The 18,456-nt window shown below is 45.7% G+C and overlaps 1 protein-coding gene across 2 annotated transcripts in view; it reads right to left on the bottom strand.

Moving 5' to 3' along the window:
- LOC142579988 (uncharacterized) overlaps window positions 1-18,190 on the bottom strand; it is a 49,075-nt gene extending 30,885 nt beyond the window's left edge. For both annotated transcript variants that reach the window (XM_075690697.1, XM_075690696.1), the window contains exons 1-3: window positions 17,919-18,190; window positions 9,445-9,646; window positions 5,504-5,607 (exon numbers count right to left, since the gene is read on the bottom strand). In XM_075690697.1, coding sequence (XP_075546812.1) covers window positions 5,504-5,607; window positions 9,445-9,646; window positions 17,919-18,041 — 429 coding nt within the window. In that variant the 5' untranslated portion in view covers window positions 18,042-18,190. The remainder of the gene's footprint in view (window positions 1-5,503; window positions 5,608-9,444; window positions 9,647-17,918) is intronic.
- Window positions 18,191-18,456: the final 266 nt, after the last annotated feature.

Here is an 18,456-nt window from a genome sequence, read left to right as displayed (position 1 = left end):
ACTATTCCAAAGCTAGCTTTTTTTCTGCCCTCGCGGGACTGCTCAGCACAAGCCTTCCTAACACCACGGCTTATCACCCACAGAACAACAGTATGGCCGAGCTTCTCCATCGACAATTGGATGCGACATTGACGCCCCATTCAACAGACAGCAATGGGTGGAAATGCGACCCTTAGTACTGCTGGGGCTGCGAACAACAATCAAGGCTGACCTTGGAGTCACTAGAGCCAAATTGCTCTATGGGTCAGCAATCTGCGTTCCAGGCCAGCTTTACGGCACCCAGCAAGACACTCCGCCATCGTCCACGCCGCTCAGGGGATGCATTCCTGGCTCGACCAGCTTCGAGCTTCACCCCCACGCATCGCCCGCGGGCAGCCTGTGTTTAGTTTCCCGACAATGGACATGGCCACACGCGTCTTTCTGCAGCGCGACTGTATCAAGTCACCATTGTCTCCTTCCTATGCCGGCCCCTTTTATGTGATTTCGCGTTGAGGGTCGGGCGACCGCGTGAAAGCAACCTATCTAGAACATTCACTCTTCATTCCTCGCACAATGCGCACGTAAGCCTCCGGTATTGTAACGGGATCGCCTTTGTGGCGACCGTCCGTCACTTCGGCGTACCTCGCCGTGGGGGTCATTGCCACTCGCATCGGAAATCCAGTTTACCGTGGCGGTCATTGCCCCCTGCTCTTTCTTGGAACCAAGACGGCAGCGTGACTGGAGTGCCACCAGATCGGCTCGGCATGCCTGCTGTTATTCTTGAATAAACCCAGTCGACTCTATTTTCAAGCTGTTAAAATGTGCATTCCTTGCCTTCGCCAAACCGAGCTCCCAACAGACTTCTTTGAAGGGGCGTAGGCACCAGCGAGTACGCTGAAACCTTGAACCTGCCATGTACTAGAGCCGACGCGCTTGACCCACTGATCAGATTTTCGACGATCGCTGACTGTAGTCGCCAGTATCATTGTGCTTGACTTGCTGCTTCTTTCCGGGCACAGGTCCACCCATTGAAGAATTACATTTATGGTGCAGAATTTTTGCTACTGTTTTCTTCAGTGTAACTTCAACGACATCTGGTGGATGTGCTTGTGCGTCCCTGTATTGAACGCCCCCGCAAAGCCGTCATCTAAGCCCGAACCCTGAAGCCAACACCAATGCCATCCTAGACCGTCGAACAAGTCTCAGGTTACAAAACTTGCCCCCAGAATAAAAAGTTAGCCAAGGCGAAGTCAAGCGCGATGGCAGCCGCAGTGCCGCCTACACCGATCGTGCTTCAACGATCCGGGACGCCTCCTACTTACTATGGAATTTCATCGGAAGACGTGGAGACCAGGCTTGAGATATTCGAAAGCGTGTCAACCTGAAACAAGTGGAACGCTGAGGAGAGACTGCAATACTTCTATTTTTCGTTGCAAGAAGCACCCAGGACGTGGTTTGAAAGTACAGAGTTCTCATTATTGACATGTCACCTGTTCTAACAGTTCCTAACGACATTCACAAGCATCATCAGAAGAGAGAGGGCCGAACGCCTACTGCAAGCACAAGTGCAGCTGCCTAGCGAGTACACCAATGTGTTAACGGAAAAGGTGATCCGATTCTTCCGCCACGTGGGCCTATATATGCCTTAGCACAGCCTCCTCTATTTTTTCTGTGCCTGCCGAATGCACCCTCTGCGGCCGTCGGCGCACCTCGGTTTGTTACGCTACTGAATTCCGAGTGGTGGCGCTAGTCACGTCGGGGTCGCCTGCATTCGTCTTCCGCGGCCGCACCGGGCTGTCGGTCAGTCGCTTGCGCGTATTTTGATCATTGTACGGTGGTAATTTAGTCTCTTTGGCTCGCACGTGCAAAAAACTTAATTTTGCTAGTGTGCGTTGTTGTGACAGCACTGCTTAGGCGCTGACTTCGTGCTTTAGGGACCGAAAACCGGCGACGCTCAGCGCATGCTGATCCACCTGTTCCGTTCCACCGGTGAGCCAAGAATTTTGTGATAGCAATAATGTTATTTGTAGCCTGCATAAAGTCCTATATCTGTCTGTGGCGTACTGTGTGTACAATTCGAATATTTGCGGGCACGTTTTCTCAGACTGACAGATCTTAGTTTTGTTATTGCGCTGAGCGCGCTCGACGAATTTGTGTGGTAGCACTGCAAATTTTAAGCATACGACTGTAATATCGAAGCGCATTGTTAAACCGCTCACCATTGCCTCGCAGGATTTAATGGCATACTGCTTTGTGCCGCTTTGCCGCTGAGATACGAAAAGCAAGATTCAAGGCATCTCTTTCCACGGGATTCCGGCAGACATGGCGCTACGGGAACAGTGGTTGAGAGTAATACGGAGGGACAACTGGGTTCCGAACACTACTTCGAATTATTCAGGATTATGTAGCCGGCACTTCAAGGAAACCGACTTCGCGGAGGGCAAGCGGCGCCGTCTCAAGAAAGGTGTAGTGCCCTCCTTGTTTCCGGAATACGCTTCATACATGAAGGGTCACCAGGACAAAGGTGGATTGTTATACCCTTCAGACAACCTGCTTCACGTCCTAGAGACCCTGCGGATATTTGTCCAAACAGCCCTTCAAAAATGCCCAACGCTTCACAAACTTCTGCAAACGTTCTTAGATGCAGCTGTACCAGCTGTTTCTAAGTCTGGCCTTCTTGACTGCCCCAAAACCCAGCACCACCATGATGTAGCTAAGTTGGTGTGCTCATGATTTATAAAGCCGCTAAAAGTGAACTATGCCTTCGCTGCCACCGACAAGAGTGACATCTACAAAACTTTCTTCCAGAAGCCAGTGTCGAGAAAATATGTCAAGTTGTGAACTGCTGATGCTTCACTCTGTTTCATTTCCATGCTGGGAATAATTTTATTTCTTGTTTTGCTTAGACATAAAAGAAGTTTGGTTTTTCTGTCTGACGTGCACGCAGTGCTTAGGTACCAAAAATGATGTTCACGTTCCTGACAAGATGAGCACACGTTCCTGACAAGAAGCAGCCAGTTTGAAACATGAATTATTCGCGGTCGCTGATAAATTGCAGAGGAAATGCACAAAAAAAATGCGCAACCTGCCTCACGAGCGGCGCGCGACCACCACTTCGCCGCTGAAAGTGCCTGCGTAGCACCCCGACGTGAGTGGCGCCCCCACCGCGAGGAGTGGCGGCCCCGCGCAACTGTATTGACGGCGCGTCCCCTTTGTCTGCTCCTTGATCCGGCTGGCACAGAAAATACAGGAGGCCATGGCCTTAAGGGAAGAAAATTCGTTTCTTCGTGCGTGAGGTAAAGCAAAAACTCTTTGCTGGACTTGTGCGCCAGCCGAAAATGACTGAAGCAGGATTTCTCACGGATGCCAACCAGCCCACCAAAGATCGGGGGACCGGTTGGTTTTGGGAGCTCACGGTAAAACCACTTATGAGGTAGTGCACGGGGACATAGGTTGGGCCTTGCTTGAAGTCAGAGAAGCGCAAAGCAAAAATAGTTTTGAAGAAGCATCTACGATCATTGATCAACATAAATGGGTGGCTAAAGTGCATAAGTATCTTTACATAAATTGCGTAGACACAGAACGGAGGAAGAGGTCAAGAAAGTTGCCAAGCAAGTACAAGTTAATTGAATGTCATCATCATCATCATCATCATCATCATCATCATCATCATCATCATCATCATCATCATCAGTCTGGTTACTCCCACTGCAGGGCAAAGGCCTCTCCCGTACTTCTCCAACAACCCCGGTCATGTACTAATTGTGGCCATGCCATGCCTGCAAACTTCTTAATCTCATCCGCCCACCTAACCTTCTGCCGCCCCCTGCTACGCTTCCCTTCCCTTGGGATCCAGTCCGTAACCCTTAATGACCATCGGTTATCTTCCCTCCTCATTACATGTCCTGCCCAAGCCCATTTATTTTTCTTGATTTCAACTAAGATGTCATTAACTCGCGTTTGTTCCCTCACCCAATCTGCTCTTTTCTTATCCCTTAACGTTACACCTATCATCCTTCTTTCCATAGCTCGTAATTGAATGTGTGGATAGACAATCAGGAGGACAAGCAGAAATAAGGTGAGAGAAACAGAGATAGCGAATGGCGATAAAGATCAGGGATATTTGCAGGAATGATAACAAAGAAATTAGAAGGCAAAATATGTACGATAACACGAAAGGAAGTGTCTTGCTATTTGACACTCGAGCTGGTTGCCTAAAATTAAAAACATATCGGAGCAAAAATTCGCAATTAGATTATGCCCCAGCCAAAATCCGGAGGCCACTCAGCACATGGTAATTGAATGTGAAGGAATTCACCCAGCGAGACCAGTACGTAACGTACAATTTCCAGAAGTGCTTGGATTTAGAGTGGATGGAAGCATAAAGCAAAAATCCGGAGGCCACTCAGCACATCTTAATGGAATGTGAAGGAATTCACCCAGCGAGACACTACGTAATGTACAATTTCCAGAAGTGCTTGAATTTAAAGTGGATGGAAGTATAAACCGGCCAGCCTTCGAGATAAGCTAGAGACGTGCAGAATATTGGTGGAAAGTAGGGAAAAGACTAATACGACGGGATTCAGTACGGATATGCAGCATACGCGTACATCCTCATTCTAGTAAGCCCTCTGCACAAAGTGAGTGCGTTATTGATCCAATTCAATTTCTGAAAGTAAAATTCACCAGAAAATTCCTAAAGTATGACTTAAACACTACCTGTGGAGATAATAACATCGAATGAAGGGCACATTCGAAGCAATTCGAATGTACGAGAAAACATAATTCTGGAGCGCGGAGATTCAGACACAAACCCCTTTTTCAGCTGCCACTCGAGGTATATTTTTCGGGTGAGCACACATCCAAAAATACGAACCAACTAGAGGCTAATGGCGGCGCTATAAAACGTGACTTCTTCTAACATTGAACGTGCAGGAAGACGGTGCGCATCACACCGCCGTTCTTATCGGCTCGCCCTGCCACGCATGCATTCGTACCCGCAGAAGATACGGCGGACGAATTGCTCATTCTCCTCGCACTTGAACTTAGTCCTATCGCTCTAAAAAAGAAAAGTAGCAGCGTGGAAAGTGCGTCATGTTGAAATAATGTGTATTGTGTCTGGACCATTTCCTGCAGAGTACAGAGTGAATACAAACGCGTAGATTCTCTAAAATAACTTCGGTGTTACGATAAAGCCTCCCTGGGTTCGCGACTGGTTAAAAACAGGTGACTTTGTGCTATAGGCAAGGAAAGCTGCTGATATGCGCGTAAATATGACTCCGAAAAACAAATTTCGGTATCGGCCAGCACATTACCAAACACTCTAGATAGCAGAAAAAAAAAAAACCCTCACTGCGTAGATTGCCCTCGCAGTAGTTGCATATGTCGAAAAGTATTTCATTGCGTGGAGTATATTTTCACCTTTTCACAAACCTTTTACGTTAAACAAAATTCAGCACATTATCTATAGCATCAACATCGCGCACTCTGATTACATCCATGAGACAGACAATATTGACTGTACCTTTATGCACAAAGATGAGGTTGCACTTTTAATTTTTGCTGCAAACTTGCTGTCTGTAAGGACGTGCGTGCAGTCGCTGTCGCTGATGAGATACTGCAGCTCTTCTGTAGAAAGAAAAAAACACGTTTTAGCTCGCGAAGCTTGAGAACAGAAAGCTAGGGTTTGCGAAAGCTTGGTTGTCCCAAACTTTAATATTCAAAAGCGCTCGGCGCTAACAGTTTACAGTCTGTGGCGCATTTTTCAATGTAAATACATTTTGCTTTGTAGCAATTTGAAGCCCGACATTGATTCAAAGAATGGTTTAGCAACCAAATAAAAAATAGCCCAAGTCTTGAATTCCACATGAAACCAACATTCGGAATGGTAGTGCTTTAACGGTGAACTTATCATACTCGATTTAGTGCCCGTTCAGTCAATTTGACTTATGTGCCATTCAAATTTACAATGCCTTTATTGAAGAGAACATGGGTAGTGACAACAACGAATGATTCCAGATAGAGTTTTCAAGGTTAATGCCGTTCTCTAACCAGTATATATGTCCCTTCCCAATTTACCATTTGCGCTTAATCTCACTCACGTGCTCAGAAGCGCTGCTTCATTGCGTGTGTGGTCTTTCTTGATTTTATTCTGACGTGTTTTCAATCCTCTTCGCAGATTCACTTAATCGGCGATGGACAGGCAATTGTACTCTTAACACGGTATCTTACCCACAACACCGAGGAATAGTGCTCTAGGTAGAGGTTACTTCAAGCGCAGCAATGATGGTTCGAAGCTTACTTGTCGGGACGCGCGCATTTTCTACATCACGTTCACTGAACACGCAAGCGAGTTGCTCGCTGGTATATTCAACCTACGGGACAGCAGCGTTCCTTGAAATGTGCGTCCACGAGGCGCTCTATCCACTTACAGGTTGTAGTTGTTTGTTGTTAACTTTGAACGCCATCTTGCGAAACCAGCACTTTAGGATATTCGTTTTTCATAAAGTAGTCTTCAATAGTTCATATCTGTCTCTTGAGGTCAGCTGCGGTAAAGCAAATCCGCTTTGTTCAGCTGACCTGTGATATCATGACAGAGCAATTGCGTGTGGTTGAGTGTGTGTGTGTATGTGATGAGAAGGAAAGCTCAACTATTTGCCGTAGTGTGTGGGGTTTCTCTAGCTACAATTAGATAAGCCGGGAATTAAACCGTGAATGACGCCATTGACTTCGATTTCTGGCTTGGTTTTGTAGATGGCCTCCTCTTTGTCTGAATGCCAGTTTCTTGCAAATACTTTCAAACACGAAAGCACGTGTTACTCCAGACTACTGCATTAGATACAATTAAGCCCTATACCTGTCTGTGGCCAATCTTCGGTTCACGGAAAGAAGTAGTTCTGAATAAGCTTTAAATAAGAACATAATCACAGCAGAGTTAAAGCACGAAGGAAAGACCGGCTTGATAAAAAAGAAAGACGTGAACTGTTCCGATTTCTTCGCGCGTCGTTTGTACTCATTATGAAAAACAAGCTTGTCACTTCCATGCCTGGAGAAGCCTACAAACTAAACATACGCAGGGAAATGTTTCTTACCGGTGGTGCCACCAAAGGGTCAGGAGGGGAGGGTGGGCACCAGTGCACGTGAGTTGTATTCTTATACTCGCATTTGCTTCCATGATTTAACGTGTTGTCCTACCGAGACCTCTGTTCGCAATAGTTGTACTGTTTTGTGTTGTCGCACGCAGTCGGAACATTTAACAAGAAGAGCTAAGTGCCATGGTATACGTTATGCTTCTGCTGCCACAGCCTTTGGTGGAGAAACTCTCTGTCTATCTCAAAATTCGTTAACAGATATATTGTAGAAATATTGGTACAGTTCTTGAAAAACTTCCCGAGGCTCTTTCGAAATGTTCTACCTTCCAAAACCAGAACCCGCAACGCGTAATACCTCCGAACTCTATTTGTGTGTCCGTCATTAATTAAGAGAGGTGCGTCGTCTATTGTCAGAACTGAAGGAACGAGACTAAGTTAACACATTGGCATAGCCTTTTTGTTCGTTTCTTTACTGTTACCAGACATACTGCATGGCGTCCCTTTGAAGGCCAGACTGAATGTTATTTTCGCCGGGACAAATTGTTTGAGTAGTTAGTGGTAGCACGTCAGCCATGTTGTTGCGCACTACTTAAAGGAAGAAAAAAAAAGGCGAACCATTGCCATAACATTGTACAGTGTGTTGATGATGTTTATGGCATTCAAGTAAGGTGTGAAAAATTGCACGTAGCGCCTACACCTCAACGATAAGAGGAGAGAGCAGAAATCGAAGATGGCAAGAGCCACACCAGGCCACACACCTCTCCAGTGTAAAGCTTGTGTCGGCTTGCCACAATTTGAAAAAAAAAAGAAGCGAAAGAAAAAGACGTTGTGAGTGGAAGTCATGGCAAGGCAACATGGGGAATCATGGAAGCTTAGGAAGGTATAAGATTACAAATGGTCGCGTCAGAACCCCTTAGCTGGCTTTATGGGACAAAAGACTTCGTTTTCTGTGTATGCCTAGTTTGAATGCATAGCGCTGCGGTCATCACTTTGTGCATATAACAGTACCTATCCCAACATGGTTCTTTCCTGCACTGTGCTATATTCCTTCTAGATGTGTCGATCAAAGCACAATAAAACTGAAGATGTGGGCCGCAGGCCGGAGTATAACTTCTACGTTCTTCGGTTGATGTCTATTCCGCGGTGCGCGTGGAGTATGGGAAGCGCATGTCTGGTAGATAGAGAGGAACAGAAACGATGTACATAGGAAGCAAGAAATGATTATACGTCTTGTGCCTATTCACCTTGCGTAAATTTATTTTTCAAATATAATGCATAAACTAGCCTACCCTGAAGCCTGACGATTACCATTGTAATTACAAAATAAGCCTGTGTGAACGCCTGTAATTTGAACGCCTTTCTGGTTACCTGTCCCTGCTGTTTTTTATCTCTCTCTTTCAAATTACAATTTCTCCAACCCCAGTGCAGTGTAGCGAAACGAAAACTAGCACCTGGTTAACCTCCTTGCCTTTACTCTCTCTCTAAGTTGCAGTAGAAACGAAAATACTTCAAACGAAGAATTATTCCCTCTTGCCTGGAGTTTGACAATCGATCGTCCTCGTGCCTTTGCCGTATGTATTTACGGATTACATATAAACAGCTTTGGCCGCTGTATATGTGCGGGCTGCTGCGTTACCGAAAGGGTAATTAGGGTCATTGACCGAGGAGTCAAATTGCTGCTTGTTGGTCTGATGTAGTCGGCAACATCGATAAATCTGCATGTGTCATTTGAAATGTGCCTAAACAGACAACTGCCGCACCGTGCTTCCGCAGCTGAGTCTGTGCCAGCAGATGCGTGTTTATTCTTGAAAAATATCGCTCAATGCATGTGCCACCCTGAGAGATGGAGTATGAAGCCCTAAATGCATTTAGGTACGTTGCGAATCATGAGTTAAACCGCTTCTCACAAACGTACTTCCCTTGACAAGCCTCACTCATCGCCTCATCGCTCTTGACGCAGACAGCTAACAGCTACAGGGGCCGAGCCTGTGCTAGAGTCATCCGTTCATCCTGCTATATCACTTAGTCGCACAAGCGTCAGGTCATCTAGATGCAGGCACTACGTAGGATCTGCATGTTTGTTCCTTTGGTTACCTGTCTTCACTGCCGGCGAATAGTACTTTTTTTTCATTCTGAAAAAAAAAATATTTCCGCAGGTGATAATCCAAATCGTAGTTGTAAAGTGAATTCGCAGTGAAACACGACTTTTGCAAAGACACCCGAACGCAAAGCGTACGACAGGTTTTTGCGTTTCTCGCTTGTGTCCTTCAAACTACCTGCGCATGCAATGCGTGCGCGTTGCATGCTCGTACGGAAACCACTCTGTAACGTTAAACCAAGCGCCTTTTCTATAGTTTTTTTTCCAGACCCGTACTTTCAGTAAGAGATGGCTTGGCAAGGACGAGTGTGGCGCCCGCGAAGACGCAGCCATACATGGCGGCAAAGCCTTCCACGCTGTTCCGCAAGTGGATACAAATTTTATCTCCGGCCGTTACGCCGTGCTTCTGGAAGCCGGCAGCGTAGCGCTTCATCCGGACGAAGAGCTGGCCTCTTGTAAGCCTACCATCCTCGTCAACCTGCGGATGCAAAAAAAAAAAAATCATTCAGTTCAGATGTTTCCGCAGGAGGACCAGAAGTGCTGCAGAAGAACATTATAACTTCTTATAAGCCACGCCTGTTCCTCTCCCCCCCCCCCCCCCGCCACCTGATATTATTATTTCTTTTCACTTTTTGCTGTTCTATGTCATTCTGTGATGGCACCTAATTTCGTTTCTTTATCTGCTTCGTAAGTCTTCCAAAAGATTTTACTGTTCAATCGAAAAGTGGTGAACCAGCAGAAAGCGATGTTCATACAGGTTGTTTCTCACAGTATGAGCTAAACATTAAAATGTGCAAAGGCCACGCAGCTGGACCGAAGGAAGGAAATGTTGTTTGCCGTTGCTTGGAGATACTCAGATTATTTTTGCATTCTGTCTAATTACATTATTAGTCTCAATTATTTACCAACTTCTCGAATATTGTAATTAGGTGAAAAGTGTCCCTGAGGAAATTGTAACGAAACATGAAAAGCTCACAATACAGCTCTGTGTTAGTGAATATGTGCTACATAACAGTGCTTTTCCGAGCGGGAAAGAAGCTCGCGATTACACGCAAAATCGCCGTGCGACTGGCCGCTCGAGGCATGTTGCGCTGGAACCAAAACACAAAGTTTATGATGTGTTTGGGGCTCCTGCAGTCGCTTCCGCCGTACTCAACATAGAAAAGCATAGCCCTCCAGATGTGCAGATGTTTATCCAATGGACGCGACCAGTTGGGCGTGTATTTGGACACCGCCTATCGCCGGAAAGCAATTGCGCGTGCGCGGACAAGTATTAAGTGGGAATTTGCGGCCCATAAATCCTTGATCGGTGACAGCAGAGAGGAAACAAAGCATGAAGGTACCGCATAAGCCTGAATATAGGCTGAAATTTTTTCCCCGCAAAACAAGAGCTGAAAACGCCCTTGGTCCTGTAGCGCCGTCTTTGGCAAATTGTGTGTCGTCATCTGGCCAAGTAAAGGTCAAGGGTCGACCCACCTATCGACCCACCCACCCTTCGGGCCCACCTATATTACGCTTAATACAGTAGCTTCTAGATGTCTTACAGATTTGCTCAAGGGAGCACAAAGGAACTCTCCATTAAGGGCACCTCAGCGAGGAAGCTGTCAGAATTGACGTAAGGTGGTAAACCGCAATGAATGCTTCCTCACTAAAGGAAGAAATGTTTCAGAATTAGCCCTTAGTGTTTTGGTGCACATAGTTTCTAAGGTTGATTTTGATCCACTGCACCATTATTGAAAACGTTCGCCGTTGTTTACATACCAGGTTTTTATTTTTTTTATGAAATGTATTGAGCCTTAGCGGCGCAGGCTCCAATAATTTCAATCAGTTGATAGCGATTAGGGTCGCCATTTCCAGAGCACTGAGCGCTCCCCAGAATGTCTACATAACGGGAAGCTTTCTCTCTGTCAGCCCTCGCTTTAAAGATATTTGAAGGCAGCACGGACGATAACAGAAACCTTTTTCCTGGTACCATAAATAGTAACCGCACATTGTGGTTTATTTTAGCTCGCCTCCTGAATGGTTGAAATATCTCGCCTTTAAATATGTTCACCTGCTACCTTAAGGGTAATCTCACGTTGTGGAGACCGTCAACAATACAGTAACAAAGCTGTGAATGACGAAGCTGACTTTTTTATTCTTCAATCTAGTGCTCTCAAAGGCAAGTGAGATTTGAAGCACAAAGATAGTGGAGAACACAGTCGGCGATCGTCTAAATCTGATCTGCCAGTAAAGCGCGTCGGCTGTTAAACATACAGCCATCGAAGTTTTCAGAGTAATCGCTGGTGGCCGCGACCCCGCGTGTCCTCCAGAAAATATACACAATTCGTGTCGCGCGTACAACCATATTGCAGAAGCTTCGCTGACAACAAACAACGGATAAAGCCGTCGATAACATTCCAGAAAGTTTCAGTCATGCAGGTGCGCCTTGCGCTGAGCGATAACCTTAAAATGTGCGATGTGGGTGAAATGCAGTCCCCGAGGAAATAATCCAATAAGTACCCGTGTCGATATTATCGCTATTTCACAGTAAACGTATTCATGGTTGTAACGCCGTGATGAACTTTCGTGGATGGGAAGGCAAAATGCGCGGCACCAGAGGGGGGTAGTGCGAATATGCACAGAATACCAAAAATTGCTTTCCTTCGGCAGAATGTCTGTGAAATGTCCAATAATCGGTTAGACGTGGATGCTATAACCCCGTCTTTCATTGTAATTTTATCGCTCAAAAGCTTCTGCCGCTATACACTGCAGGTTCCTCTATGTAAACTTTAAACAGTGTGCTGGACTTGCAAGTTTTGCTTCCACGCGGATTGGTCATCCGCCATAATTTACTGGATACGCCTTAACTACTGAATACGCGAAGTGCTGTTGGACTGCAGAATATAAAGCTGGATTCAATAGCTGAAACGGAACGCCGATTCACTCAGTAGACGGCCGAGATGCAACACATCGTCAAACAAGCATCTTGTCTAGGGCGTTTTTCTCTGCGGCGTAATTAGCGGCACTGAGCTTAAGCTATGCTCATGCGCTGGGTTAATCGGTAAAGCGTTCTCTCGTGCGAATCCAGCTTAAGGAGCATCGGGCTCGGTGAGCACTTATGAGAAGCAGAAGACCCAAAGGTGCAAATGAGGATGGTTACAATTCTGCTACGGGACGTCACAGGTGTGCGCGTTAAACGAGACAGCTAGGATGTGCGGCGGCAGCAGTTGTTGTTTCTTTCATCCTACCGTAACGGTTTTTAGGCGTAACTGGTTGCATTACAGTCTGGTGCAATTACGACCGTGTCCGAAATAATTACGCGGCTGCTCAGTGCCCGCACAAAGGATATGATGAAGTAAAACATATCCACATGATTGGTCTTTCACCGTGACCGCTTCATACAAGTCAGCGGCTGCTATACTGAAATGCTGCGACTCGCAGATGTGAATACTTTTTATGCACGTTGGCTTTGGTGTGCGGAGGCGTTTATGAATGACACATTCCTTTAAACAAGGCCAAGCCGCATACAAAGAAAGTGCGAAAAGAAATATTTATAAAGATTATCGAGGCTCCACGTAATCAAGGTTATGCGTAGCATTATGTAGGTAGCTGGCTATTCAGACATATCAGTGTCTTCGAAACCTCACGAGATAGACCAGTATGTTTGCGTAATGTCACCGGCTGCACACATGTGTATGTGGCGGGACCGTGTTGGCAACCAAAGCAGCAAGACTATGACGACAGTAATACGAAGGCCTTACTTACTCTGTTTAATCTTACAAAAAAAACGTTATACCTGCACTCTTGCGACCTGAGTGTACCTGGAGAATGGCACAATGTCGCTCAGCATCTACGTGGCGCTAGGTACTACGGGAAAAGTAGGGAAAGTGGGTGTATGAAGAAGGCGGGTGCAGGGAAAGATAGGCCTCGATTGCAATAAAGATCTATTGCTGTGCAACGTTACACGCGCGAAGACAGCGGTGAAGTGATTGTTAGCGCGTTTGTTTCTTCCGTATGCGCGCAAATGGAAGCGCGGCCGCGCACACGCGCTCTCTGAGATGTGGGATTGCGATGTGACGCGTACTCCAGTTGTTTCAAAGAGCTGGTTGGTGTTGAGTCTGCGTGGGTATTTTGTCAACTGATCCCGCAATTCCGACTGCCATGCGTAGCACTTGTAGGAAGCGCATAGATAGTATTCACGCAAATGTTGATATTGGCCGATTTGTTCATGCTTCTGTGAACTTATTGCAACGTTTCTTGAACCGTGTGGTACATAGAAAAACCAGCACGAGAAAAGCATATCACACTCAGGTCACTTAACTGCCTGACATAATTTTGTAATTCTTGCGTCGGGCAAGGATGTCTCCTGTGGGAAAGCGAGGAAAAAAATAAAAATAAGTAAACAGCAGCCTTATGGGTAGAGCACTCGACTGTCGAGAACTGAGACACGAAGGTTAGATTCCATTATTGTACATTCTTTTTTAATTGAAGAACCTACCTAGCCACGCTTTGCCTACGCAAGAAGCCTGGTATAAAGTACAATTTTATTTAGTTGGTCATAAAATGGTGGTAGGTTGGGATAGATAGTATACCGATATGTCGCAAAGGTTTAGAGCGGGAAGCCATAATAATCCTCATCAGCCTATCATTATGTGCGCTGCAGGACGAAGGCTTCTCACACCGATCGATATTGCGCCTATCTTGCGCTAGCTGATTCTGGGTTGTGCATGCAAATTTCCTAATTTTATCCCCTCGTCTCATTTTCTGCCGTGCTCGACTGCGCTTCCCTACCCTTGGCGCCCAGTTTGTAATTCTAACGATCCACCAATTGTCTGCCCTGCGCATTACATGGTCTGCCATCTTTTACGCCGGATGTCAACTAGAATATCGGCTATCTCCGTCTACTTTCTGAACCACCCGGCTCTCTAACTTTCTCTTTACGTTACGAGTAACATTTTTTGTTCCATCCCTCGTTACATGTTCTCGATCTTCTCTGTAAAGCTACAAGTCTCTGCCCCATATTTTAGCGCCTGTTGAAAGCAACGATTTTGCACATTTGTTTTCAACGGTAGTGGTAAGCTCCCAGTCAGGATTTGCGAGGTTGGATTGTCAGGTTGAAGTGCATTAGGCAGGCATTAGCCTGCCTTATGCACTTCAACCAATTCATATTTTATTGTAAACGCCCTTCTCGTGATTAGGGTCACTTGTGAGTAATTGACCAAGATAAACATATTCGTGCGCATACTGCAGTGGCTGACTAAAGATTATGAATTCTTCTTCCAACGCGAAGGTTTTGTGCATTACTTTCGCAGTTTTATGGGCCAAAGCAGCGATCCGATGAAAAGGCACACCGTAGTGGTGGGGAAAGAATTAATTCCTGCCACGAGGGGTTCATTAACGAAGTAACCATTCATTAGATATCCTTATCCATGAACCAATTAACCATCAATTAAATATGAACCAATTAATTAGCAATTAATGGTAGACGGGCGTTACTGCATTTCGTTCCTGTCGAAATGCGCACGCCGTGGCTAGGGTTGCCAGATTGGGCTAATAATAGCCAAATAGGCTACTTTTTTTCTGAGTTGGCGTCAAAATTTTCCTTTTGGCTATGTGGCTATTTTTGGGCTACATCGTTTTCCTCTTTAAGAAAAAAGCAAGAATTCTTAAGCAGAAAAGAAAAGTACGTTGAAATCAAAATGGCGACGACCGGAGGTTAAATTGAGTGCGTCTGCTACAAAATAAAAAATTTGCAAGTTCTATGTGAGAACATGTGAGAACTATACGCATGTCAAAAAGTCAAGGATCGCGTCCTTTTGATAACTTTAATTAAGAAAGCTGGCCTCAGGAAACACGCCTCTATCCGAGAACTAACGCTACCTGCGCGCGCGCGCCAGCGAACATAGACTGTTGCTGTCTCGACATGTGAGCTTTCGGTCTCCTACGTTTTAAGCATGAGATGGTTCTATAACCCTTTGATGGTGCGCTGCAGGGGACCTCGGCGGCAGAACGGAGGGAGAACACCGAGCTGAACCCAACCGAAATTGGCCGAATTTACTGCCTACCGCGTGGCGCCTACGTGGCAATTCGTTCGGACCATTCCTGCCAAAATTGCCCCTGCTCCAACGCGAATGTAAAACATGTCCTCTTCCGTTGTCCCGCAGCCACCACAGCCATTCTTTCCCTACACAACTCTTAACCCTCCTCCTGTCTTTGCTATCACTACCGTATCAAATGCCGCCGTTGAACGTGTGTTCAGCCAGGTCTCGTTCATTAAAACCGAGCTTCGAAATAGAATGTCGAACGAGACGTTGGTAGCGTTCCTCCACGTGAAGTTTGGCCTGGCTAGGAACGGAGGCTGCTGCAAGGATTTTAAACCGGGCCAAAAATTTTTGTCCTGTTTCAGCTCTGAAATTTTGTATGGACCAAGCAGTTCCACTTCGCCATAAACTCGTGAAGCTTAAGCACAGTATACTTTCTATGTATAAATATCGTTCTAGATTTTGAACCAACCGCAATTTATTGCGTTAGACATTGTCTTGCAATTTTTTTGTAGTTTTTCGTTTAGTGCATTGTGTGGTGTTAAGTGAAAATATCATGAGCTGTAAGTAATAATACTGAACGCCTGAATGTATGCCATTGCTTAGCGTGTTTAGTGCGCGGTGCTATTTGTGTGTTGTTATTTTAGTGATTTTTGGTGCTCTGGGAAAAATAAAGCAGTGCATTTGCACTGAAGACCGCATTTGCCTTATCATGAATTTGCCTGCATGCCAGCGTTTCTGCACTTCTTGCGCTTGTGCAGCATCTGTTTTCCATGCCGCATGGCCACGTTGACGATGCGTGGTGAAGCATGGAAAAACTACTATGTAGGTATTCTTGCTGAAAATTAATTCAGTATGTTTAAAAAACGACTTCAGAAAAAGGTAAAAGTTCTAGGCTACTTTTGTGCTACCCAATAGTTTCGCTTTTGGCTACATTTAGGCTACTGCGGAGGCCAATTTGGCTACATGTGGTTGGAGCGATCTGGCAACCCTGGCCGTTGCTGGTATTTGATACCGTGACCTCGTGCTTATCAACACAATACCATCGATGCTTGGTAACATCGGCGTTTTCTTTTTGTTCTCCTTAACTAATTTCCAGTGATTAACCGCCTATGTAGTTTATTGATTAAAAATATGGCCAATATGCCACAACGACGTTGAGCGCAGTTGAAACGAGGGGTTTTACTTGTTTTCTGTTAGTTATCTTCACGTGGATATGTTTCTTCCGCTTGTGTCACAAGTATACGAAACTAGAAGAAAAAGCATGACCTTGGACCCACTGCGAGCGAACTGAACGGTCACGCTGCCAACGACTATGAGTACATACATTTCGCTGGCGTTTATCTTGGCGCGACTGATATATTTCTGCTGATGGTGAGCTCCGCGTCTAGAGTGAGCACGGAGTGCTTTGTGATAGCGATAGGTAATCTCTGAAAGACGCGTCATCACAAACCGTGCGTCGACTTCTGGTAAAAGCAGCTCAAAAAGGCAGCAACGCAAGACAGAGAAATACAGAGGACAGGCGCTGTGCCTGTCTTGTGCATTTCTCTGTCTTGGGCTGCTGTGTTCTTGCGCGACCTTTACCATACAGATCAGCCAACTCATCTTGTTTTGCACCCTACTGCTGTCGACTTGCGAAGTCATAGCAACACAAACAGCGGAAGGAACGCTATATCTGATAGACGCGGGCTGTTACGTCGGCGGAATTACTCCGTTGCAAACATGTTTGAAAGACGTGACTGGCCCATATTCAAAATTTCTGGGGGCTTCTTCCAAAGCGAGATAAAGGCGTACGATGAAGATAGCTCAGCGTTATCAACTGAAGCTCACGTACGTGTTGAGGCATTGGTAGTACAATTTATACTCCCTCCTCTATTATTAATCGCAAGCTATAGAGTCCTTAGGAGGGCAGATAAGATTGAGATAGCCTCAAGCTTTAGGAACGCAGTCCAGTCATCGGCCAGGACGCGTTATTCTTTGGGGCTTCTGAACTGCCTCTAATAAACGTTGCCACGGCAGCCTACAGTGCCAACGTGCATGTTTTTTTTATTTAAATATATCTTAATCGCATATAATTTTTTTTTCAAACAACAGACAAGAAAACAAAACGAGACAGGTCCTACATGCGAGTGCTTACACAATTTGGTGTAACTTTACAAAAAGAAAAAAAAAACAACTCATTGCGTGTTACCTGGGATAGCGTAGGCACCTGGAAAATATGTTATGAAAAGGACTGCACGTCGGTAAACACTACGAACCTAGCAAAGCGAGATGCTTCCCTGAAATGCCTCGCTTAAGGATCGATTTTGCTGTCTTACTCTTTCATCGCGCGCAATGTCAAATAACTCTATTGCGGTTTGAAAAGGCTTGGTTAGCCTCACAAAGCCCAAGCACAATTTTATACCAGAGCAATTAAAAACAGCACTTTCACAATTACTTTTGGCCCCGGACAGTATATTGGCACATAGCAATCATCGTAAGGATATTTCAGCAAACATAATCAGAATGGCACTTGCATAATAATTGAATAGATTGCTGAACTATCAAAAACTAAAAACATCGTCCACCTTATCAAAAACGTTAGTGTAGGCTCTACAATGTGTTCAGGCCATAAATAAGAGTTTTTAGGCATTGACGCCAGCGTATAGAAAATTATGTGTTGGCCATTGTGGAGTTAAAGAGCTGGTCAATATAAACTGCGTGCTTTGCGACTGCTTAAAAACTTACCACAGCCACTCGCTGCGGGCACTCCGTAAGCGCGTCTTTGACGACCGTGTACACCGAGCACCGGGGTAACTCTACGCTCGGAAAAGGCGAGTACACCACACCGTTTTCCACGCGAGCCTTCATTGCCTTGCTCTACGGTGTCCCCGCGGCGACGTTCACTTTTAGACTGCCGATTTTCAACGACTGCTTTCAGACTGCCGCGTTGAACGGAAGTGAAATTGGAGAGTGTGTTTTAGATAAGAGAGAGAACAGAAAAACGCGTGGTGCGTGTGTCGACGCCAGAAGTGGAAGAGCTCTTGTCGATCAAGTATGCCGAATAATTGGAGCAGCGATAAAGTAGATAAGCTAGCGTTCAGGTATCAGCAATCATTTCGACGCGATTCGTACGGTGCTTCGATGTTTACAATGCGATTTGAGACTGCATCCACCTCTTGTTTGCTAAGCCGTTATCTGACAATGTCTGCGCGAGTTAAGGAAGATCAGCCGTGTCTGCGAATGGTAGCCTCCGTCCTCCGAAGCAGAGTCGCGCTTCTCCGCT

The sequence above is a fragment of the Dermacentor variabilis genome, chromosome 4 (genome assembly GCF_050947875.1).
Source record: "Dermacentor variabilis isolate Ectoservices chromosome 4, ASM5094787v1, whole genome shotgun sequence".
NCBI classification, from domain to species: domain Eukaryota; kingdom Metazoa; phylum Arthropoda; class Arachnida; order Ixodida; family Ixodidae; genus Dermacentor; species Dermacentor variabilis.
The sequence above is the reverse complement of the archived record's forward strand: the minus strand, read 5'-3'. Positions and strand labels throughout refer to the sequence as shown.